Source organism: Solanum tuberosum, unplaced genomic scaffold (genome assembly GCF_000226075.1).
Source record: "Solanum tuberosum cultivar DM 1-3 516 R44 unplaced genomic scaffold, SolTub_3.0 scf00245, whole genome shotgun sequence".
Classification (NCBI taxonomy): domain Eukaryota; kingdom Viridiplantae; phylum Streptophyta; class Magnoliopsida; order Solanales; family Solanaceae; genus Solanum; species Solanum tuberosum.
The window spans coordinates 599856-624376 of NW_006239167.1; the positions used below are offsets into that span (position 1 = coordinate 599856).

At 35.3% G+C, this 24521-nt stretch overlaps 2 protein-coding genes across 3 annotated transcripts; one reads left to right on the forward strand and one right to left on the reverse strand.

Annotated features, from left to right (window-relative positions):
- Nucleotides 1-411: 411 nt before the first annotated feature.
- Nucleotides 412-8551, forward strand: LOC102584770 (RING finger and transmembrane domain-containing protein 1-like). Its single transcript, XM_006357241.2, has 8 exons — nucleotides 412-1090; nucleotides 2690-2766; nucleotides 2896-3064; nucleotides 3928-4016; nucleotides 4108-4272; nucleotides 4383-4460; nucleotides 5852-5955; nucleotides 8006-8551. Exons 1-8 carry the CDS (start codon nucleotides 574-576, stop codon nucleotides 8109-8111), a joined length of 1305 nt encoding a protein of 434 aa, XP_006357303.1. The 5' UTR covers nucleotides 412-573; the 3' UTR covers nucleotides 8112-8551.
- Nucleotides 8552-9167: 616 nt separating this feature from the next.
- Nucleotides 9168-21544, reverse strand: LOC102585303 (autophagy-related protein 18c-like). Of its 2 annotated transcripts, XM_006357242.2 has the most exons (6): nucleotides 21145-21544; nucleotides 20912-20959; nucleotides 13512-14317; nucleotides 10143-10398; nucleotides 9699-9822; nucleotides 9168-9523 (listed from the first exon to the last, which is right to left on the reverse strand). In XM_006357242.2, the coding sequence occupies exons 2-6, from the start codon at nucleotides 20949-20951 to the stop codon at nucleotides 9430-9432; spliced, it is 1320 nt and encodes a 439-aa protein (XP_006357304.1). In that variant the 5' UTR covers nucleotides 20952-20959; nucleotides 21145-21544; the 3' UTR covers nucleotides 9168-9429. The 2 variants fall into 2 exon arrangements, with proteins under 2 accessions (XP_006357304.1, XP_006357305.1); XM_006357243.2 differs by lacking the exon at nucleotides 20912-20959.
- Between the last annotated feature and the right edge of the window lie 2977 nt (nucleotides 21545-24521).

Genomic DNA, 24521 nt, shown 5'->3' on the forward strand with positions numbered 1-24521 from the left:
TTTTCATGTTACACCCTCTACATTAAATACTCTTTCTCCAAATCATTTTTCAAGACTTAAACTAAACATCATTTAATAGGGATAGTTTAGTAATACTCTGTCAGACCCTAAGTACTTATCCATTTTTTTCCGTTTTTACTTGTCCATTTTGACAAATCAAGAAAGCACAAATTTATTTTATCTATTATACCATCAATTAATTACTTTGAAAAATATAAAACTTTTTGAAAATCTTAAATTTTTATTTCATCCATTTCATAATTAATAGAAAAAAAATAATAAATTTACTATATCAATCATTATTTTCTTAATAAGTATATCAATTTAAAAATGGATAAATAATTAGAAAGAAATAAGATATTTTTAAATGAAAATATTGAAGTACAAGTATTTTCAGACAAGTAAATTGTCGTTTCTTCTTCCCCATTTTGGTCTTATATTTCTTTCTTTGATGTTAAGTTAGCTTTCTCCCTCATCTGACTTTTCTTCTTCACCATTTTCTTCCTTCCTCTTCACAGCTACAACTACTTTGTGTTATCTTATCACAAAACAAAACTTCAGAGTCTTCCATTGATGGAGACAACGACTTCTTCAAGCGTTTCAGATTTTGACACAAACCCAAATTCCAATTCTAATTCTAGTTCATCTCCACATACTTCAAATTCAACAGCCTTTGGAGTTAATCTATCTCCTCTTCGGGTTTTCAGATACCCACTTTCTACTTTCCTTGAATATTCCGGTTTGCTCCGGGTCCGACCCGAAAACCCAGAAACCGATTTGCTCCTTCCTGACAATCCTACTCCCAACTCTTCTGAATCAACTACTTCTAGTAATGGGGAAGTTTCAATTAGGATAATTGGCTCTGGAGAGAATGATCGGGTTAGGAGTGATGATGGGTCGGTGATGGATGGTGGGGAAAGAGAGGAAGAGAGGGGTTCGAATGTGGAAGGGTCTACTTCTTCTGGGAGTGGGAATAATAGGGATTCTTCATATCAAAGGTATGATATACAACAGGTTGCAAGGTGGATTGAACAGTTTCTTCCATTTTCTTTGCTACTCTTGGTTGTTTTCATCCGCCAACACTTGCAAGGTAAACCCCTTTTTCTTCTTTTAAGATTTCCTTAATTCACTTTCAAGTTCATATTTTACTATTGATTAAGGATGGCATTAGCAGTAATGAGCTAAAGCTTGTTAAATATGTAGCAAATGATAATGAACTAAACTCAAAAAGATCAATTTTTACTTTTAATGAAAGATGTTGGTCGTTGTCTTCTCCACCAATTAGAGAAGATGTGGCAATGAACAAGCACTCTTTAATGTACACTAAAACCCTGGAATAAGTAGGTTTCACCTAATATTTTGTTGGTGATTGATATGCTTGACATGCATACATATGGCAATATGTACCTCTACACTCTGCTGACTAAGATGGTACTATACACATGGAGTGAGAAGACAAATTGGCATAAGTTACCATGTGCACACTCTTCTTTGTTATAATATTTGCATTAACATGTGAACAATTAAAATTATACGTCTAAGACTAGACTAGCTGGCAGTGATGGCATCTGCAATTTGCTTTAGATCGAGTCCCTTGGCTAACGCCATGAAGGACCACTCCTACTCCTTATGCATTGGTGGTTTTCTCACATCTTAGAGTCCATGAAACTAATGAAAAGAAACTTGAAGAGAGAACTTTGAAAATATTTTGGAAAATGTCTCAAAAGTGATAAACAGCTCCATGATAAATGTTTTGACTTGTTGGTTGATTCTTAGAGCTCCTTTCTACCTTATAAATGGGAAGATTAAGGAGAGTTGCATAACTCAATCTTTTCAGCTGATACAACAACTACTATGTAATCCCAAGCAAGTTGGGATCGGCTATAAGAATCCTCAGTGTCCATGTTGTTCCATTTAAGCTCGTTTCATACTAATGTTGTACAAATAAATGAAAATAGAAGTAAAAGTACTAGTAGCCCTCTATGTTTTCTACCAGCATATAAATTCTGTTACAGGACTAAGGGACTCCAAGAAAACATGGGACCTATATTTTTAGAACCTTTTTAGCTGGTGAATCTTGGAAAATGTGGATGTCTTAAATGGTTGTTAAAGGCATTATGTTATTTTCCATGACGTGCCTACTCACCTGTTCTTTTCCTTCTATATGATTATATGTTGATGAACATTCTCCTTCCGATGTTTGATGGCATTATATGTTTTTGGTGTCTGGCAAGATTTACTGGAATTCTCAGTATTACTTTCCTCAAGGTGATGTATACTGAAGCAAGATGGGCTTTCAATTAATTTTAGATGAAGTTCTAAGAGAAAAAGGAAGGAGTATATGATTAAAGCAGGTTGTTTATTAATCCTTAGGTTTATTAGATGAGTCCAAAAAAATGATAAAATAATCGGCGACTTTTCAGCTTTGTCATAGAGACTAGTGCATTATGATGCATGTTGCTGACGGTAAGCTGCTGATAGCACAAATAGACCAAGTGCCTGATAAAGATTGATGAGTACTGCATAAATTGAGCTGGCTGTCAAGTGGTTCTATTTAGAAATGGATCACTTTCTGTATATTGGCGCTTACTATTCCTATTTAATTGTTGAAATTCTTTAAATATATCATGTGAACTTTCTTTACAGCTGAATAGATCCTTCATTTCATTTTCTAATTATTGTTTTGCAGGTTTCTTTGTCATAATTTGGATTACGGCCTTCATGTTCAGGTCAAATGACATTCTTCGAAAGCAGACTGCTTTAAAGGTGACATGATGCTCCATTTTCAAATGTTATTTAGTGTTACATGCTGTGCAGCACTTTTTGTCCTTGAAGCTCGTTAAAAGATTAAAAATGACTCAGAATCTGGTCATAATGAAGTATCCACATTTGCAGGGGGAGAGAAAGATCACTGTCCTTCTTGGTTATTTTCTGGTGTTTATGCTTCATATTAGTGGAATCTACTGGTGGAATCGCAAGGATGATATATTTTATCCGTTACTTATGGTTCCTCCTAAGGTTATCCCACCTTTCTGGCATGCTATTTTCATCATCCTGGTAAACGGTATGGTTTTTGAAACACTTTTTGGTACTCTCTTTTTTTTAAGATAACTTGTGCGTTTCGGTACTCTTTGTTTTTATGTCACCGGCTGACTAATCTTTAGTGTCGGGAGCAGACATATCGAAGGCAGCCCGCAACAGTTATTATGTTATACACATTCTGGTCACCTTAAAAAGATGGCCAATATTTTGATTGTTTCAAGAATAAATGCACCAAAATATTATATCATAGTGCTTTTTGATGTGGCAACTTAAGCTCGGAAATTTCTTCTGATTTTGATTATTATTCTAGGTTCTCTCAAATTGAAAATTTCCCGTGCTATTTCTCTAATTTTCCTATTTGCGAGTTTGGGAGATAGGAATTTCACTGTAATCATGTAATAGAGAACCTATTTCCTTCATAGCCCCCCGTCAGATAAATAACAAAATGAAGAAAAACTCCTCAGCTTAGGGCCAGGCCCCATTGAAATGAAGGAATGTAAAAAGGAGAACAAAGAAATATATTCATGAAATCTTACCAGGAATTTCCCCTTTACAATCTTTATCTTACCAAAAATAGTTATTGATGAAATCATAAAGAGATCCTAAAGGTTGCCCCCTAACAAACTTTTACCTTTGCCGAACCCTACTTCAGTGCCCATTATGCTTTATGAGTTTACCATGTAGAGGTGATTTCTCTCTATTTATTGTTCTGACATTTCCATCCAGTATAGATGGACGAACTCTTAGAAAAAAGGCTTAAGGTTCTATTAATAAATCTATTGTCTACCTATTTATCTTTACTTTTTTGGGTACAATGCCTAAATCTAGACCTCTAAGAGAAAGGAGTATTGGTCCTCACCTTCTCCTAAATGTTCTTACATCCAGATACAATGGTGCGGCAGGCAGCAATGACTTTGAAGTTGGTGCTGCTTATGGTTTACAAGAATGGCAGGGGCCACAATTTCCGCAGACAGGTATACTATGAGGTTGATGTTTAGTCTGGTGATTTATTGAACGCCTCTATATTCTATTTGCAAAGAAAACTGAATTTTATTGGTCTGTTAGGGCCAATTGCTGACTCTGGTGGAGTATATGCTGCTCCTATACCGTGCACTATTACCAACTGCTGTCTGGTATAGGTTTTTTCTCAACAAAGATTATGGAAGCCTTTTTTCATCACTGATAACAGGATTGTACTTGACGTTTAAGCTTACATCAATCGTTGAGAAGGTAAGGTCATTGTAGAACTAATTTCTGTTGTGGACTCCCGCACCCCATGATCTTTATATACAACTTTGGCATGGTTTTCTTCTACAACACACTTAGTTTCTGGTCTGCAGGTTCGGTCGTTCCTTACTGCTTTGAAGGCACTGTCGATTAAGGAAATCCATTACGGGTCACATGCCACACCTGAACAGGTATTATTTTGTCTCTGACTTGCAAAATTTCTGTTCTATTTTACAATTAGAAACAGTCACATATATGATAGATCACTGCACTAATATTATAACATATACTCATATGAAGTGGGAGAAAAATTGATTATCCTCTTCATGGAGAATGAGAGGGTAATGTGCTGAGATTATACAGTCTCCTTGTTTTTCCTTGGTCTGATAATAAACTTCGTATCACTTCCTTGAAGCAACTTTATTCCTGTACAGATTTGACTCTATATTTTTGGTAAGCTCAGGAGTTGAATTACCAACATTAATTTAGTGTGTCTTGTAACCTCTTTGTTTTTTACGCGCTTTGCTTTGTTTCCTATCTTTACACCACTCACCCATCTTTTGCCTAGTTGATAATGTTGGTTTAACCTCTAAATGACTATTGGACCCTCTAGTTTACAAACTTATCTCATGTAAAGACAATTTGCATTCTGCACCCAAGGGTGTGACCTAGTGGTCAATGAAGTGGGCTGAGCAGCAGAGACAAAACATTAGGTGATATCTTCCATCTGTTATAGCCTTGGTGGACAGAGTTACTTGGTACTTACTGCTGGTTGGAGATGACTGGTACCTCGTGGAATTAGTCGAGATGCTCACAAGCGGGTCCGGACACCACGGTTATCCAAAGAAAAAAAAAGACAATTTTCAGTCATAGAACTGTACCCTTTGCTTGGTCTCTAGGTCAAGACAACGGAAAGTATGATTGAGACTACCAAATGCACAAGCTTTTGAGCAAACGTTAGGGTGTTTCGTGGCACCCAAGGGTGCGTCATTGTGATCAATGAGGTGCATTGAGAACCATGAAGCTTTATGTTCAGATTCCAGCAGGGACAAAAACACTAGATGATTTTTTCCTACCTTTCCATGCCTTGGTGAACTTAGTTAGTTGGTACTTAATACTTATGCTAGTGGGAGGTAGCAGGTGTCCCGTGGAATTAGCTGGGGTGCGCAAGCTGGCCCAGACACCATGGCTATAAAAATGTTTAGATGTTTCGTGACAGTTAATTTCAGCTAGAAGCAATCTAAAGCGATCCCTAGTTTAGTATGCTGACAGACAGATCTGTGTGACATAAAAATAGCTAATGCAAGATTAAAGTGACACTAGATTTGGAGCTATAAATGAAATAAAGATCCATTCTTATTGTGTAGCCTTAGATTTACAGGTACTTTTTCTATCAGCTGCAACTGTGTCATAGAAGCTGTAAAGCTGAACTCCAGTTTTCTTAGAGTTACTTTTATGAGCAGTAAGCATGTTATAGCTTTTTTTTGGCGAGGAAGAGAATTACCTAACTAGACATGTTTCCTATTCCTTAGAGCTTTCTTTTGCAGCTGTCATGTAATCCTGTCTTTTATGTTTCAACCAGGTAAATGCAGCTGGTGATCTATGTGCTATTTGCCAAGAGAAGATGAATACACCAATTTTATTGTGCTGCAAACACATCTTTTGTGAAGACTGTGTCTCAGAATGGTTAGTATTTCTATTGCACTTTGATGCATGAGTTCCTCTATTTGATGTGTCAAAATAGAAGTGGAAACTTCTTGTTGAAGTTGAACAAACAATGTACTAGAGGAACTTCTTACATAGGAGTCGGTAGTTTTTCTGATGAAGACATAGGAGTCTGAAGTTACCTACAATATAGTAGGTAACCATTTTCTATGCCTAACATTGGAGGTAAATATATTCTTAATTAAATACAAATTACCCTATGTATCCCTACAAAACATTCTGTAGTATTTTCTCTTTCAAATGAGTGAATCACATGTATATATTTGGACACACTCTTCTATCTTCCGTTGTTCGATGTAAGCTTCTCTCTCCAACGATCCATGTCTCTACTCTGAGACAACTGTCCAGTTGTTGCTCCTCTCTCAGACAACCCTTTAGGAGTGGCTCCTATCATTCAGGCACCGCTCTCCTCTGCAACAACCAACAACTGGCTATCCTCCTTTCTCCGATGGTAACCAGCCATTCCTCTCTCCAACAATCAGTCCTCTCTTAGGCAGCAGGCACTGCTAATCTAATTGGCGACCTTTCTGGTGTCACTCCTCTCTCCTACGTCCGTTTAGGCATTATTTCTCTCTTGGCCAGCCAACCACTCATCACCCCAATGATTGGACATCCTTCTCTCTAGGGAACAGGTGCCTTTCTCCCTATGGCAACCGCTGTCCCATTAAAAAGCATGGATCTTTTTATACTTAAAATCATCATGCGTAGAGGATAATATCTATCTAATATAAGGCATAACATAAGATATTAACATATCTACAATTTCTTATAAATCCTTACAATAATTATAGAGATTGGTACCAGGACCTTTGGGTTTAAGTTTCAGTGTCGATCACCCAATTAAAAAGAGTTCAGACCGCATGTGAAGAGCGTGTAGAAAATGTACTATAAATAAACAAAAGCGTCTTCTTTCTGATAGTTCAAACTTTTTCAATGAGGTGCCCACCTGATTGAACAAAATTCATGTATTATTATATGTTTTTTTTGTGGTCAACATTCGTTACCAAGTTCTTTATTAGCATTTTGCTTCTAATAAAATCTCATAAGTGGACCAAACTGTGATGAGCATTTATGTCAATCCTGGCACATCTTGCTGGTGAAGGCAATAGTTAGCCATTAAACCAAGGTATGCCAACTGTTTCATACACCATACCACCTTCCAATTATCAGCAATCTGAATGTTGTAACAAGAGTGAAATTATTTCAGTATACGACATTTGTATTTAATGTATGTATCATCTTGCGGACAAAGTTGGAAAAGAGAAAGCATATAATCGGTGGATGTCTAGATCATTTTACTCTTTGTGCTATTACTTGGAAATAAAAATTACAGTAAAGAAGTTTGATGTGATATTTACATATCAGTCTGAGAGGGGAAGTGAGTTGGAATTCCAAATAATCCTGCTCACTACCTGAATAGTCAATTGGGTGACACTTTTCCAAATAAATAAATGATCCATTGGGAAATATGCTTCTTGTTGCTACTGCTTTTATTACCGATCAGGGAGTAACGTACGTGCATTTTCTTTATTTCCTTATAAGTTGGTTGCTCTTCCTATTTGGACTGAATCTTTTTGTTGTGTTTCCTCTGCCAGTGTGATTAGTTTTTCGTCAGTAAAGTGTTCCTTTTGTTCCATGATCAGTTTTAAGAATATAGTGGTGAAAGAAAAAACTTAGAAAATATGTCTTCTCATTGTTGTGTTTCCTACTAAAATGATCTATCAACTTTGCCGTGATTTTGTTTTTGGTCCATTCATATTGCCATTGGCAAATCTAGTCCAACTTAGCAAACACTTGAGCTCAAGAAAAACCAGAGAGGAAAAGGAGAGAACACCTGTGTTCGCACAGGTTATTTATGTAGTACAAACTGTTTAATGTCTATTTTGTTCCCACTTTCTTTTGAGAAAGAAATATGAGCCTTTTAATCATCTGCTTCTATTACTGAATGCTAAAATGCCATATTGTCTATACTTGTGCTAACAGTTAGTGTTCTCTAATTACCAAGTTTCAGGTTTGAAAGAGAGAGAACTTGTCCTTTGTGTAGAGCCTTGGTCAGACCTGCTGATCTAAGATCTTTTGGAGATGGATCAACTAGCCTTTTATTCCAGTTATTCTAATATTGACGTTACACCTCTGTTACCATTTTGAAAGAAAGAAATGTCCATGTTACAACAAGCGAATGTCTTCCTCTACTAGTAGCATTTCTCCTCAACTTGGTCAGTTACCGAGTTATAACCTCACCTGATTCTGTGGGTTGCCCTGTTAAGGTTGCCTGCCATGAAGATGTGTAAAAAGGAGCTTCTTTGAGGATTTAGTGGGATGAGAGGAGTTGGTACAATATAAGTACATATTGTGCTTCATTTTTTTTTTATATAGGGAAAAAACGTCCATGTAAAGTTAATGTAATTCACAGAATTTAACCACAATGTTTAAAATTGCTTCCTTTCAGGCCTGTACTGATCCACATTAACATTTCAATTCGACAGAAATTAATACCCTAGTATATTCCGTGTAGTCCACAGCTGCTAATAAAAATGAAGTATGTGTTGAGCCAGTGTATCACCGTATCCAATTTGTGGGTTTGCTTCTTGGCTGTTTGTTTTAGCATACGCAATATTATTATTTTTCATGATCGACTCCTCAAATATAAAGGTAAAATGGAAAATGTATGTGTTGGTCTAAGCCAACGAGCGCCAACGGTTCACATAGGCCAATAGACTTTTTTATTAAAAAAATATTCAAGGTCCGAAAGTAAGTTGAGGCATATTTTCAGCGTTAGAGCTGTGCGCCATATGTCCATTGTGAGATACAAGTGAAACTATTTCACTCTTTTACACAATCGACGATCAAGATGTTAATCGTCCGATGCATTTTCAGAACAGAACACTTAGCTAAAAGTAATCAACTGGCTCTTGAACCGATTAGTGAGACTAAACCACTGCCTGTCAAGCGCTCATATTGCATCAACCGTCGCTTCCATTAGAAAATGGGAGTTGGTAAAACTTGTACAAGGTCATAAACATCAGTACCAAGCTTGGTGCAAAGATGTGTAACCTATTGAACTGCAGGGAATACAATAGCATCTTAGGTGCCACAAAAAGCACAATCAACTGCACAAAGTACTAAAACACTGCGTATTTGTGAACAGAACACCGCCTTGTAGAGAAATCCAGTGAAGCAATTATTAATATACAGTGATGATGACGCATCATTCCAAGTATTAGTACAGAATAAAGTACATTAGTATAAAAAACACGGGATAATCTAAGTACATTAGTATAAAAAATACGGGATAATCTGAACACTTTATAGAGAGCCATTATATACACATTAGTCAGCAAACACAGCTTATCAACTGGTGTTTGTTTCCCTTCTTTTCACAATAGATAAAACATCAGATTTATTTACAAGGAAAGTACTTCTTTTGGAACAGAACTATCTCGGCCTACTTTCTGTTTTCAGAAAGCGGACATATTCCTGCTGTACCATCTCTCCTCCATTCACAGGATCGAAGCTGCACCTATAGAAACTGACAGAAGTCCAACAACAGGTGAGATAAAGGAGAACCGGCTAGCTGAAGTGGTGTAAACTTTTTAGTTCTAATGCCAAAATACCTTACACTAATGCTAAAAGGTTAAACTGAATTTGCTAACTGACGTTGCAATAGAGTAACATATTGAGCCAGAAAGATGAGTGTTCAGTACCTTCCATCAGTGCCAGCAGTTATAATGGTGTTCTGAGAACCAAACGCAGCAATGTACTGGGTACATTCTGGCAAGTGAAATTGAGCAAATGACCATTCAGAGCTAAAGTATTTTGGCAAAACTCCTGAAAAATTGTATTAAAAAAAGGAATCAAATTAGAACTGTTCCAGCAGAAATTTTGACAGTCACCTCACCACCATAGACAACAGGTAAGGTATTGTGAGAATATCAAATCAGTTTAGAAAATAAATAAATCTTTATCAAAGTTGGCAGTTAGAACAATACAGCATAATCATTACAAAATCAGTTAAAAACACTGTGGTTAATCCTATTAGTGTCATTATTGTTGTCAGGTAAAACCTGTCTGGAGACCCTAAAGATTGGTTATCAGGCCACAATATACAGCCAATTGGCATTGCACGCCTAATTTCGTAATACACTCACCTTTCATGAAAGACAGTGATGAACCAGGGTTGGCTCCAGTACTTGGAGAAATAAGTGCATCAAGAGAAGCTGATGAATTCTGACACAACAACGTTGGAGTTCTAACAGCTGCATCAGCTGAAGCATCCTCCCCAACAATACGTACTCTAAGGCTGTATACATGGATAGTACCTTTGTCGCTTGAGACGACCAACCACTGAACATTTGGTGATAGAGCAATACTACAGATATCCGCTCTGTCAACCCCTCTACGCACCTAAGATAAAGCATAGGTAAGGAATAAGCACTATGCTAAAGAGAACATATCAAAATTCACAGTTAGAGTCACCATTGGCTGAAAGGACAGTGAGTATAGAAAAGGAATCGCATATAAAGCATGCTTTAAATCAAAGAGGAACTAGACGAAAACATCTCAAAATCAGTATCCAAAGAAGTGGGGGCATTAATGCCATTTTATATTTTGTAGACGATTAGAAGTCAAAATTGTTTGTTGATTGTCTCACAAGAGTATCACAGGACCTGAAAAATTCTTAAGGGAGAGATTGTCAGCAAACTAGCAGCAGAGTAAAGAGCTAAAAGCAGACCCAACTAACTGGAGATAACAACTAATTCTTAAAGCTAAGATGACTCGTGATGTCTTGTTCATTGTGTAATTCCATTTTCAATAGTCAGAAATCAGACAGAAGTATACTCGAGAAATATTACCTCCCCTAGTGAATAGATACTGTACATTTCATAGTAAAACCGCACACATACAGAAAACAGAACTTCAAATTTTACTCCTTTCTCCAATCCAATTTGACATAGTTCAATTTTTACACAACATTTAAAGAGTACTTTTACATGTGAAACAGATTTAGAAGGAAAAAAATTAGAATTTTTTGAAGTTGTGAAAAGGAATTTAGATAGCAACTGGGAATTTCTCCTCTCACACTGTGAAGATAAGAAGTTTGTAGAGTTCTCATCACTTGACCAAGTATATCTTGAACATGCCAGTAAAAATTGATAAACTGGTGACAGTTTATACAACGTCTCCCAAACAAACTGAGGTCGATTATATGATTCCTCACTGAACATGCTTCTCCATTAAAATTCATCTCATGTCATAATCATACTTCTATTATTGTTTTTAGTGGTATATAAATCTATGATAAGACCATAATACTCCTAGAAAAGCATCGGACCTAAATAGATGTATAACATGACTAGAACATATTCTCAACTAGCTGATATCACCTATGTAGTTTTTTTTATTTCATTGTCCTATCTTTAACTAAGTCTCCAAGAAATTGTAGGTTTTTTCAAGATAACTTTCTTTCATGTGATTTTAGCTACCTAATCCCCTTTTAGCACCTCACTGACCATGGTTTCACCTACCTACAGGTGCATCAGGAGGCCGATGTAGGACCTGGCCAAACCATCTCAAGCAATCTTCTCTCATTTTATCCCCAATATGCTTACTTGCACCATCTAGCAATTATGGTTTTTTTATCTTGTTTAATCTTGTATGACCGGACATTCAGGTTAGCATCCATCTCCACACTCATCTTGTGGATATGTTGCACTTTAGCGGTCTAACATTCACCACCATATAAGATTGACCCATAATCATCTATTGCTCTAGAGAATGCCTCATATACCAACTTTTTTCCGATAACTAATTACGCGAAAATCCCCACCAAATACCCTGGGATCTTTTACCCCCACATCCACCCCTGAACTTCCTACCAAAACTCCATTTTTGACACCTCACCTATGGCCCATAGACTCCCACATAGTCCCACTAAATAACAGTTCCCGCTTTTTTTACAAACAATAACACAATGGAATGACTCTCCTTCCTCACATCCCAAAATACCAATTGACTCTGATATTTCTTAAATTTTGATTCTTGCAAACACAGAAAAATTGCACTCCACTCCACCGGACACGTCTTGATGAAGGATTTTTTACACGGATCATTCATCTCTCAACCCTCATGATACTATTTCTCTCCACATGCAATACACTAATCCCCAACCACCCACCCAAACCCCTCTTATGTCATCCCACATCACCCATGTGGACCATTACTAACAGAGCATTCAAAGTTTGTTTAACTCTCCAACTCTTATTGTTCCATCACCATACCTATTGACACAGGTCGTTACTTGTTTGCCCCCGTCATTATTATTTGTCAGATAACAATTCTATTACTATCTCCTCAAAGTCTCAAACCCCTCAAACAACAGATCTGAAAAAATTCTCAATCCATATTCTTCTTACCTGCCCTTTCTCCTTTCTCCTCCCAAGCTTTTGCTTATTTCTCATTCTTGCTCCTGACTCTTCAGTTCCATCCCATATTGTGCTTAGTCCCCTTCTCGACCTTTGTACAACATTCCCTAGTAGTTGACCTAAATGCTATAGAAACAATTGTCAAATTCTTTCTTCATGTGAAAAGTCATGCTGTACAAGCGACTATTCCAGCTAGGAATCTACCTAATACTGTTGTCATTGTCTTGCTAAAGACTCCTAGTTTTGAGACCCATGGGCAAAATTCCCCTCTCTCCCCTTGTGGTTTATAGACATTGATTAATGTTATTTAAAATTCTCATCTTGGTTTAATTTTGTTATAACTACAGACAGGTTTGTTATCAAAATATATGAATGCTTAGACTCAATTTAAAATTTTAAGCTTTTAAATTAACTCTATACCTAACACACCTCATTACGTGTGGCCAGAATCATTTTGTTGGCCAAACACATGGAGATTTTCTCAAGGATAGGTGATGGTAAGAACCAAACCACAACTCTAATAGCATATATAATAATGTGAGTTGTTGCTACTACAGAAAGGAAACTTTTAATTGCACTTACATACCTCTAACACTTGCGAATATTTGTTAATATTAAATTATTTCACATTTTGCAATTACATACCCTTTCTATTAATATGTTCCTTCTTGTGCTAGAATCGGAGATGAAATGGCCTCCAAGTCAAGTTCAGATGACAATAAGTATCTTACCACTCCTTACCAGCTAGAAATACTTCCCATATGGTGCAACCCACAAGATCGACTTCTTTTACTAGGAGGCAGTTATACAATTATATTCTGAATACTTTGACCTTAATATGATATCTATTGACATTAAAACACTTTTTTCCAAGTATGTATTTCACCATGTCTAGCATAATCGCTACGCCCAGCAAACTAATTCAGGATAAAAGTGGAAAGGAATAGTTGATGACAATGTCCGATTTTTATGGGGCTCTGCACTAAGAAAGCTGCAAATGAATGAGGCAATGAGCTAGCTTTGTGCTCATCCCTTCCAATCACCATTTGAATGTCTAGTTCTTCGCCAAAAACAAGTTATGAGAGAAGAAAGTACCTCTTGCAACTGAGTCCCATCAATGGTGTTGAAGAGTCTTATCAAAGTTCCCCGAGTGCTTGCTGTTGCAAGAAGCAGCCCATCAATTGTCAAGGTTAGGCATGCTATCTGAGAATCATGTGCCTTGATTAACTTTGTCATATTCAGGCCAAAATGTTCAACCCGGATCTGTCCTCTTCGAAGGCCTGGGAAAGCCAATACAGATGTATTTAACTGGTGCGAGAGGCAGCAAAGTCCCCTAGGATTGGCCACAGTCTCTATCTGATGAAGAAGCTTCAGATCCATAAAGTTGTAGACATATATCTTGTGCTCAAGAACTACAACAATACAATCCCGTCTTAGTTTCACTGCACGAACCTCAGACCTAAATGAAAATTCACCTATGCACCGGCTTTGATGATCATCCCATATAATAACTTTATTAGGTGGGTATTGAGTGTTGGCCTTGGCACCCACAAGTGCTAAAATATTGCATCGGAACAGCATCTCCACTATTCCAAATCCACCACTTTTCAGATCGCGTCTGAAAGTCTCTTTGAAAGGATCACAGTTATACACACGAAAGCCACGACTTGTGCCAGCAGCAAAGCAACTGTAATCCTGATTCCATGATACAAAGTGTAGCTCTGTTTCATCATTATCACTGATCGCCAGTTCAGAATGGCCAGAATGAGAGTCCCCAGGCATGGGAGATTCATATGTCCCAAAGGCTGCTGGAGAAATTGTCCCTCGAGAAGGTGAAACAGTTGAACTATTGGGCGATGATAGAGTAGTCATAACCAAATGCAAACAGAAGCTATGGAAATCTACAACATCAAATTTGAAACACAGTATTAAGACGCCAGACTAATTTAAAGCAATTAGTGTATACCTTAAAGACAGTAAGGAACAAATGTAATATGCTAGTAATACTTAATCCTCAGGTGTGTGTGTGAACAATAGTAGAGCACCCAAAACAGACTTAACTACCATGAGTATCTGCTTGACTTTTCACCGTCAACAACAAAATTTGTTGTAGAAAGTTCATTTCTTTGTCAATATAACAGAAGAACCTCTGTAGATCTACCAAAAACATTTATGTTTTAGAGGGCAACACGCAATAATATCAATTATATTGAAATAGGAAATGCTTATTAATTGAAGCAAACTTTCAAACAGAACATTTTTCTGATAAATTCCAACTTCAAAACAGTTTGACCCACATGGAAAAGATAATATAAGACTTGAGACCTTCCCACACGTTCTTCTTAGCTATTTTTTTGTCAGTAATTTTAAGAATATTTACCAAATCATTTTTTGCATGCATCAGCATTATGTCTGGCATTCAGTTATCAGTAATCAGATAAAAGCTGACAGGAAGGTTTAGGAAACCTGCCCCTCTCAAAGAGCATGACTTTGCAAACACTACCACCAGTTAGATGATCCCTTTCTGAGACCGTTTGGTCTTTCTCTAAGAGTTGCTTTGCCTAAATCATGTCTCAGACAAAAACGGGCATTGTTAAATAACTTTTTCCTTCGCAGACTAAACTAAAGCCACTCAGTGTATTGAGTTAACTACATTATGGACATACACTACAGGGTTCACACCATAATTTTTGAGAAAATAGCCAAATGTCCCCCAACCTATTACCCACTTCCCAACGACACTCTTAATACTTCAAAGGAGTCCAATTACCCACTTGAACCTTTTATTTTCAGAATTTGGTAACCCTTAAACATTGACCTGCCCAAGAAGGTGAATACACCTCTAGTAGGCGCACAAGGATTAAACCAGAAGTCCTAAAATGGCTAAAACTGAAACAAATAGTTCATGTTTCAGTTTCTAATTGGAGATTATACATTTTAATTATTCTTTTCCCTTTTTTGATATCACAAAAACATCATAACCATTTCAAGTTTTTCTCAAAGTCCTTCAATGGTGGTTCTCTGAGTTTTGCAATCATTGTTCAAACCCGGCATAAGTCTGATGAAACTTAGAAACGCAACGATAAATATGTTGAAATAGCCCGACGGAATGTTGAATTTTTAAGCAATTGAAGGAACCCAGTAAGAAGCAAAATCGAAGAATATAAAATCAAGATCTCAATCTTCGAGAAACTTAGCCATGGATTCAAGTCCATCCAATGTTATCAAAGGCTTAAGCCCTGAAGCGAGGCTCGAAACGCATTGAGCGCTTTGTCTCACTTAATGAGCACTTCAGTGTCATCATCAAGGCTCTAAGATATACTTCTCCGCGTGATTGAGCATTTCCTGAAGAGGCAATGCTAAACCATTGATATTTCATTTTATCGTAAAAACAATCAATTTCTTTGTCCATATATTTGTTATTCATGCTTATAATTATTAGTCTAAGACTTAAACATATATAAATCTGTATGTTTTCTCCATTTGCGCCTTTACTCAATAAAACCCACGCTTTATTTGCACTTCGCGCTTAAAGCCCCAACGAGCCTTAGAGCTTTTCGCTTTTGATAACATTGAGTCCATCTTGAGCAATTTTGAGGTACTTGGCTTGCTCATAAGGTACATCAATGGTGGCTTCGGCATTTTTTATTAGCTTTTCGATGTTGGAAATAGGAAGTTTGACGAAATTTAAAAAGGGGGCAAGACTTGGGGGAAGTTTTGGGCACAATCAATGTTTCTAGAAGTAGAAATAAAAGGATCAGTGTGATCCATTAGTGCTATGGGATTTCAGAGATCCAAATATGGAATCATATGGTCAAAAGCTAGTGAGAGCAGGGGGTTTGCCTTCTGGGTTGAGCTCATCGCATCGGACTTGCCTAGTGCGGGTTACCTCTCCTATGTGGTTTACAAGCTATTGCATTAAGAGCGGAAATTTTACCCTATGCGCACCCAAAGGGTAGCGGTTGTAGGCTTCCCTTGTCATTAAAAAAAAAAGAAAATATGGTCAAAATCCAGCCATGGAAATACTGCAAGATGTAACTTTTTGCCATTTTATGCCATTGTTGTGTGATAAAGAGTACCTAGCGTTACTTCATGAATTTCAAGAGATCAAATGAAGAAGAAAGAAAAAACAATGAATATACTCTACATCAATGGTGGCTCCGAGCAACGAGGAAAAAAACAAAGAGAAAAAGAAAGAATAAGTAAAAAAGGAAAAGAACAAAAAAAATAGAAAATGAACATGCAGTCGTTTATGCGTGTTTTGCATAGCTTTAGCATAGAATTGGTTATGACTTCTAGGAAAGTGATAATTCCATTTTAAATTCGTTTGGGGGATAGGGGTAATAGGACCCCGTAAAGTATATGTGTGTAGTGATCTGCATGGTACACTTATAGCCATGAGTGATCGGCATGATAGCCATTGCATTTTGGCTAAAAAATCTTTTAAAAACTTTCACGTGGTTGAGCAATTACTTCTTAGGATACAATCTTTTCCCTTTTTTTTCTTTATATCTATTATTTAAATGTTTATTTGGGGTAGTTTAGTTTTCATGCATTCTTTACAGATGTTCATACCTCTTGATGTCAACTCTTTCTCCTTGCTCCTCTTTCATTGTATGTCTAACTATGTCATAATTAGTCTACAAATTTTTAGAGTTTCTTTGCCTAAGTGACAAATGTTGTTTTAATTATCTCGTTACTTAAATCTTGTTTTAAGTAATTAATAATCAACCTCGTCTATTTTGTTCACTTATCTTAAATATAGTTTTGAGTCCCTTATCACAGTCATTTTAGCCTATTAATTAATGAGCTTTGTTTGTCATGCAATCCCCCACATAATTTATGAGATTCGACTGGGACTCACATTTGTGGACCTCAAAAGGTGTTTAACACCTTTCTTTTGAGGTAACTTGAACTCTTGCCTGATCTATGGTTTTGTAGACTAGTTAATTAGATGTACTTGTAATTTGCACGTCTTTAATTCGTTAGGTGGCGACTCTTTATCTTCTCATTTATCCAAAAAGAGTTGTCACATCGTTGAAACCCATTTTTTTTCTTTTCGCGAGGAAAAAAGGGGGTACAGCAGTGTCTTAAGTGTACCAAGTGAATTTAAGTGAACCCATATAACTATCATGATTGTATCCATCAAGATTGCATGCGTTTATACAAACATAATGTGAATGAATACAAGTAATACAAATTGGTGACAACATTGATACAATAGGGCCGAATGAATACAGTCCCCTGTATTTTTTATTATTTGTATCTTTGTATATTCCCAGACTATATTTGTCGATACAACCTAAACTATCATACGATACAACGAATACAATCACATGATACCTTTTTTTTTTTACTTGACACCTCACATAATTGTTATAAATGGTAAATATCTAAATTATAGCTATAGATTATTAAAAAGGCTCAAACAGTAGTCATTTCTGAAACTTCCTCTACTTAAAATCCCTCAATTTATTATTTGTAAAAAAGAGCCACACAATCAATAGTGTAATGAAATTTTATTTTAGATTTATGGATGCCATAATTTCCATTTCCTCTTTGTAGACAATTCATTTATAAACTACGTTATAATGGACTGGATTGATAAATAAAGAAAAAGATAATTTATGAACTACGTTTTCTTCAAAATTTAAACACTTGGGGTTGTTTGGTAGCTGATTTGACAATTGGGTTATGCAAGTATTAAATTTTGCATAAATAATATCACATTTGGTGGTTGATAAGGAGGCAAGTTATTAATGTATAAAATCAATATGGAGCTAGGTTTGCAATTTAGAAACCCATATAACTAATACATGTATAAGTTATAAGGGAATCTATGTAATATTTTATTTATGTAGGATAGAAGGTGGAATAATTAATACATGAATAATTAAACCCTCATGACTAATATCTACATAATACAATACATAGGATTTCCTCATAAGTAATCACTGCATTACTAATACTACGTAGCCAGCTAAAAAATAACCTAGCTTGATAGAATTATGCAAGCATTAGTAATTTTTTTTGGGTAAATTTTTGGGTAAGATGCTAAGTTGCACAGAATCTTCATTTTTGTTGCCACACCCGTGTCAACACAAGACGAGTGCGAGTGTGGGATTCAGTCAACCGGCATCAAATACTTTGACCAAAGTTCATGGACAAATTTGGGGGAAGATTGAGATTTTGATAAAAGATAAAATAGATTTAAGACATGAGAAATGGCATATCTTCAATATTATAGTCCTTTTTGTCTCTTTTTTAGCTTTTCCTTTTTGTCAACATTTGATGCTTCATGTTTCACGCCAAACAGAGAGAAACTAAGAATTCAAGAGGTTGTGTTCTTTTAGAAGACAGTAGCAACGTCTCTAAGGAGAGTTGGTGTAAGGCCTTGAATGACTTCCTTTTTTTAGGGGTAGAACACGAGAGCTTGAAAGAAGTAGTTGTGGGTCTTGGAAACAACAACCTAGAAATCTTTCAAAATTTAAAATATCTTTATAGCTCTATTTTATAAGTTCAGAATTAGTAGCCAAATCTCAGCACTCATATCCATACTTGGTTTTGTACCCCCGAATCTTAAAATTTAGGTTTTGCCAAATCCAACCCTTGGATTCGCACCCGCATCATATATGCACACCTGAGTCTGAGCAACTTAGGTAAGATGTACACCGAAAGGAACTAACGTTCCAAAAACTTTTCACTGATAGTCCTCGAGTGAAAGTTAGCTCGACTCAGGTCGATAGGCGAGAGACAAGGTTGGGTGAAGGTACAAGGCATCATGTGGGCCCTACAATCTATTGTGTACGTTGTTGGCTTTGTAGATGCTTTCAAATACTCTAGCAATATCTTCCATTCATCGTATATATCTCTTTTCCGTGTCATTGACATCAGAGGTTGCATTCGACCGAATGGTCCGACACAAGAGATGTTCTAATCTATTTGTAGTAGTTCTGTTTGTTTATAGTGGAGTAGTACATGAGGGTGCGACTCACAATGAAGCGTAGACCAGAGCTATAGGGAGCCAAGTCAACTATTGTGGTTGTGCCATTTGGTTGATTGATTAGAAGGGAATCTATGTATGATTTTATGTAGGAATTAATTATGTAGAGTTGAATTATTCATGTATTCGTTATTCCATCTTCTATCCAACATAAATCTGAATTAGTTATGCGGGTTTTTAAATTACAAATCAAATATTGTATTAATTTAGGGGGAAAGGTTATTTTCTTAAATTTGTTACAACCCATACAAAAAAAGGGAAAAGAACATAAAGAAAATGGATGATAGTGTCAAACAAAGGATCCCCTCAAATTAGCGAATCTACCTTCCTCACTCTCTCCAATCTTTTCAGTCATTCACAATTGAAGATTTGTTGATCCTCACATCTCATTGATCACTCTCGCTAGCAAATCAAATATTGGAGCTTCTGAAGTTGCTAACAAAATAACACAAAGGTCAATTAATACGTAGAGTATTTATCTCTTTTACATTTTGTGCAATGTCACGTACTTCCAAAATTAGGGTTTACTATCTTTCTCAATTTTTCATTTTACCTTTTAACTCTACAATTCTAATCCAAGCAATGAGCTTTTTCACTGATCATTGTTGGTGCTCCATAAGAAGTTATTTTGGTTTCAACTGTTTGTTTTTCGATCTGTAGCTATCGATTTTTATTGCCTAAAGGGATACTTAAGGTGTTTTTTTTTACTCTTCACTCTCGGTAAATTATTGAAAGGTTTTGCCTACTTTAAAGACTAGTCCTTGTTGCAATTTGGTATCAGATATATCAATTGCACAGGTTGATAAATAATCATTTTGAAGAAGCACTTAAATTGTTTAGAGTGATGATAGATTAATAGGCTTTAATAATGATGATCCTCGTCTTTTATGAGAAACTGTGGTTTGGAATTGACTGAAAAATTAAGAGAAAACAGCCAAATGCCTCCTCCCCACCCACAAACCTATCAGCCAATTACCAACTATACATATACTTCACGGGGTCCTATTACCACCATCACCCCAAACTACTTTAAACTAAAATAATTTGATTGAAATTATTGCCAATTACAACAGTGATTATAATAATTACAATTAACTGGATTGTAATAATTTGTATTAAATTATTGCCATAAATCAAGCATTTCAATTAGCAAACCCAAAATTATGCCATAATGAATTGAGCACTCGAGCTATCCTAATCAATTTAAAGGAAATGAAACAGGAAAGAATTGAGTTAATGCAACCTAACAGCAAATAAAATTCATCAATCAGCATGTCAAAAGATCTCACATTGCCATATTTAGACATGTAAGGGTGTCTTAATTCGAACTTAACCGAGGATGCTCAAAGAAGAATATGCAAAAAATACGAAATTGTGCAAAGAAAGATCACATTTGGTATAGATATCAAATCAAACAAGCTGATTAATATGCCAAAACCTAGATTTAACAGCTAAAACATGATCATGTATCAACCGGAAATAGTTTAAGCACCTGTCCTTTGAAGTTCATGTAAGATTGTAGGGGCTCGCATATGATAATCTAAGAGAATAAACACATAGAAATCACAGAAATTTACACAAGGAACTGTCAGTCAAGAGTCCAAAATCAGATCTCCTAATATATTCAAAGAAAAAAAAAAGAACTGAAGTGATAAGCATAGCAAATGAGAATTTGAAAGATGACGGATCTGTAAGGATCCGTCTTAAAAGAAATGATATCTCAACCTGGAAATGCCTGATCGATTTGGACTTGACCACGGTGGTTGTCGTTGTCACTGTGGGGCGGTGTTCACGCCGTTGCGGACATCAAACAGAAGCGGTGGTCACGCCGACATAGACGGCGGTGGATCAGCCGCTGTCTCAGAGATGGATATGAGAGAGAAAGGACGGAGGGAGAGAAGAGGAGGAAGAGATGAGAAAGGCGGTGGTCTCTTTAGTGGTTTGGCAGAAGAGATATATTTTGGTTGTTCGGTGGTCCACCGGCCATAGCCAAACGGCGGCGGTGGCAGTTACAGACGGTTCTGGGCAGTGGAGGGGCTGAGAGAGGAGGGAAGAGTACGGCTCGGGTCTCGCCGGTGGAGCAGCGGAGAGGGAGATGAGAAGGTGAACCTATATATTATACACATATATTATGTACTATAAAAACATATACGTATAGATTAATTTAATTATAAAAATATAAAATACAAATATCACTATTCTGAGTCAATAAATAAAAAAGTGAAATAATATAGTAAAAATAGTGATCTTATAAATTACTATTAAAATAGAAATACATGACTAATGAGATATATATATATACTAGTAAAGAAAGCCCGGGCGCTGGCCGGGTCCAACATTAATAAAGTTATATTGTTACTCTCTCCGTCCCATATTAGATGAGAATCTTAAACTAAAAAAAAAATTACATATTATTTGAGCACTTATTAAATTAGGATAGAATTAATTAATTCTTTTCCTATTTTACCCTACAACTAATATGACCATTCCTATATTGTATGTGTTATTTTTTGTAACTCATTTCAATGTGCATTGATATAAACAAAGGGCAAAATGGTGAAGTCTTCCAATGTATTAATGATTTCTTAATCACCGTGTAAAGTTGGAAGTGCTCATCTAATATGGGACGGAGGGAGTATAGTTTATGTATTGTTATAAAATTAGTAAAGATTGTTATAATATATTTTGCTCATAAGTGAGCTAATATAGAAACTTATTTGTCATTTGTCTTTTTAATTTCAATTTTAAATAGCAAATAAATGTAGCGATAAGATTGAGGGTAGAAATGAAGCATATCTTTCTAAATTTAAGTAAAAATAAACAGAGTAGAAGAAACATTAGGGTTATCGATAGGACGATTCATTCAGTTATGTTTAAAAAAATTATATCATTCAATTTTTTGGCTATTTTATAATGTATAACCAAAATTAAAATTTTAAATCATCCCAATCCTAATTTATGTGACACAAGCAATACAAAAATTAGTGTTTTTTGTTGTCTTGTAGATATTTTAAGTTATTATTTATTGTAAATTATAGTACTTTTATTAAAGTTTTAATAACATATGTTAGTTTTATGTTTGAGAGTCAAACCAACTTTTTTTATATGTCTTTTAATTTTATATGTGTTTTGTCCTTTTCCATTTTCAAAAACTAATACTCTCTCCATTTCATTTTATATGTCATTTCTTTTTATAAATATATTGGTTATTCCCTCTTCTTATATAGTATATATATATATATATAAAAATAGATCATAAATTATTTATTTCATCAAATAGCAATTGAATGGAATATAGAAAAGTCAAATTAAGTAACAATAGACCAATACAAGAGCAAATTGAGTAGCAATAGACACAATATAAGATCAAATTTGTATATAAAGAATAAAAAAAAATAGAAATACAACAATCATATATATATATATATATATAAAAGAGAATCTAGACCCGCCTACGTGGCGTCACCACAAACCAAGATTCCCTTTTAATTTATTTTGTTTCCAAAACTAGTTTTCCCCTTTCATGAAAAATTGTGACTTTTATAAAGAGTTGCGACTTTTATAAAGAGCTGCGACTTTTATGATGAGATGTGACTTTTATGAGATGTTGTGACCTTTCCGATAAGACACAATAAACATTTGTTCACACTACCTTTTGTTGTCTATAAATAGAGGAATTTCCTCTTATTTTAAAACAACGAAAATTTTGGACTTCTTCTTCTTCTGGACAATTAAATACTTGTATACTTTTCTCCTGCTGAATGACTCATTGGCATCATTTTTTTGTATCAATACACTGGTGAATAGAATCATTCTTTCTTGAGAGGATCTATTCCTTTAAATCTCGGGGAATAGGGGGAAATAATTTCCTTAAGGGGACACTATGCATTCAGTGGGTCGATTTTTTATATTCTGTTTCATTCAATTGTTACGGATCCTGACATGTTTTTACAGTCATTAATTTATGCTTATATTATTAATTGTTATTTTTGAGTACATGCTTTAAATTTTGTTGTTTATGTTTCTGCAATATTATTGTTATAAGTATTTGTTAGTACTTATTAAATAACAAACGTTAATTGAGTATTCAAGCAAGTTTTCTCTACTAGAATTGTTGAAGGTACAATAAAAAAATCCTTACAAATCTTTAATTTGTTCATCAATAACGTCATTTCTTCACATACAAGGATGAGATTTTGTGTTCTTTAGAAAATCCTTTGAGAGTTAATAACTTTGTATGCCCATATTTTTTGTTTTATGTTGTTGTTATCTATTTTTACTAAATTTTATCACTGGATATTATGAGTACTTTAAGGATTGAAAGTTGATTGAAGTGTTAGTCAATTTTCTGAGGTATGTTATTTAAAAACGTGAGAACTATTTTGGTAAGAATGATTTGTTATCATCATTGGATATCTCATAGTTTACTCCTTTTAACGTGTGTTTTTTCTCGCTATTTTATTGTCTTCTTAAAATTGTATATATTTTTCGTTTGGTATGTATATAATCTCACTTGGTCAAAGCTTTCATCCTTTTAATGTTTTTTCTTTTTTTTTTCCTTCTCATTCAGCTCTACTAAACATTTTTTGTGTGAGTTATGACTATTTTCAGCAAGCTTAATTTGCAGAATATGAAACAAAACCTGCTCTAAATAAAAGTAATATCTTAAGCTACAAAAGATATGTCTATTAACATAGATTTGTTGTCCTTTATATCCCAAGTCATTGCTGAGCATTTGAGTTATCAAGGTTAGACTCATTTTTTATTTTTTTAATGTTCGAGAATATTTCTTTAACATGAGTCTAGAATCCAACATTTTGATCTACTTGTACTTTCATAATGCAACAACTATACATACATATTTCTGAAAAAGTCGTAAAGTTGCATTGATGAAGCATCTAGAAGAGCCTTCAAAGCAATAGTTTAATGAAAAATGAATTTCTAAAAGGGTCAACAATATTATTTTGTTGTTGTTTCAAATTTATATTTCTCCTTCTATAAATTTTGTTAGAATAACAAAGTAAGAATAATGAAAAGTGGTGAATGTTTGGCCTCAGACAAGTAGATTGTCTCTAAAAAAATTTATTTATATTGTTGTGGTT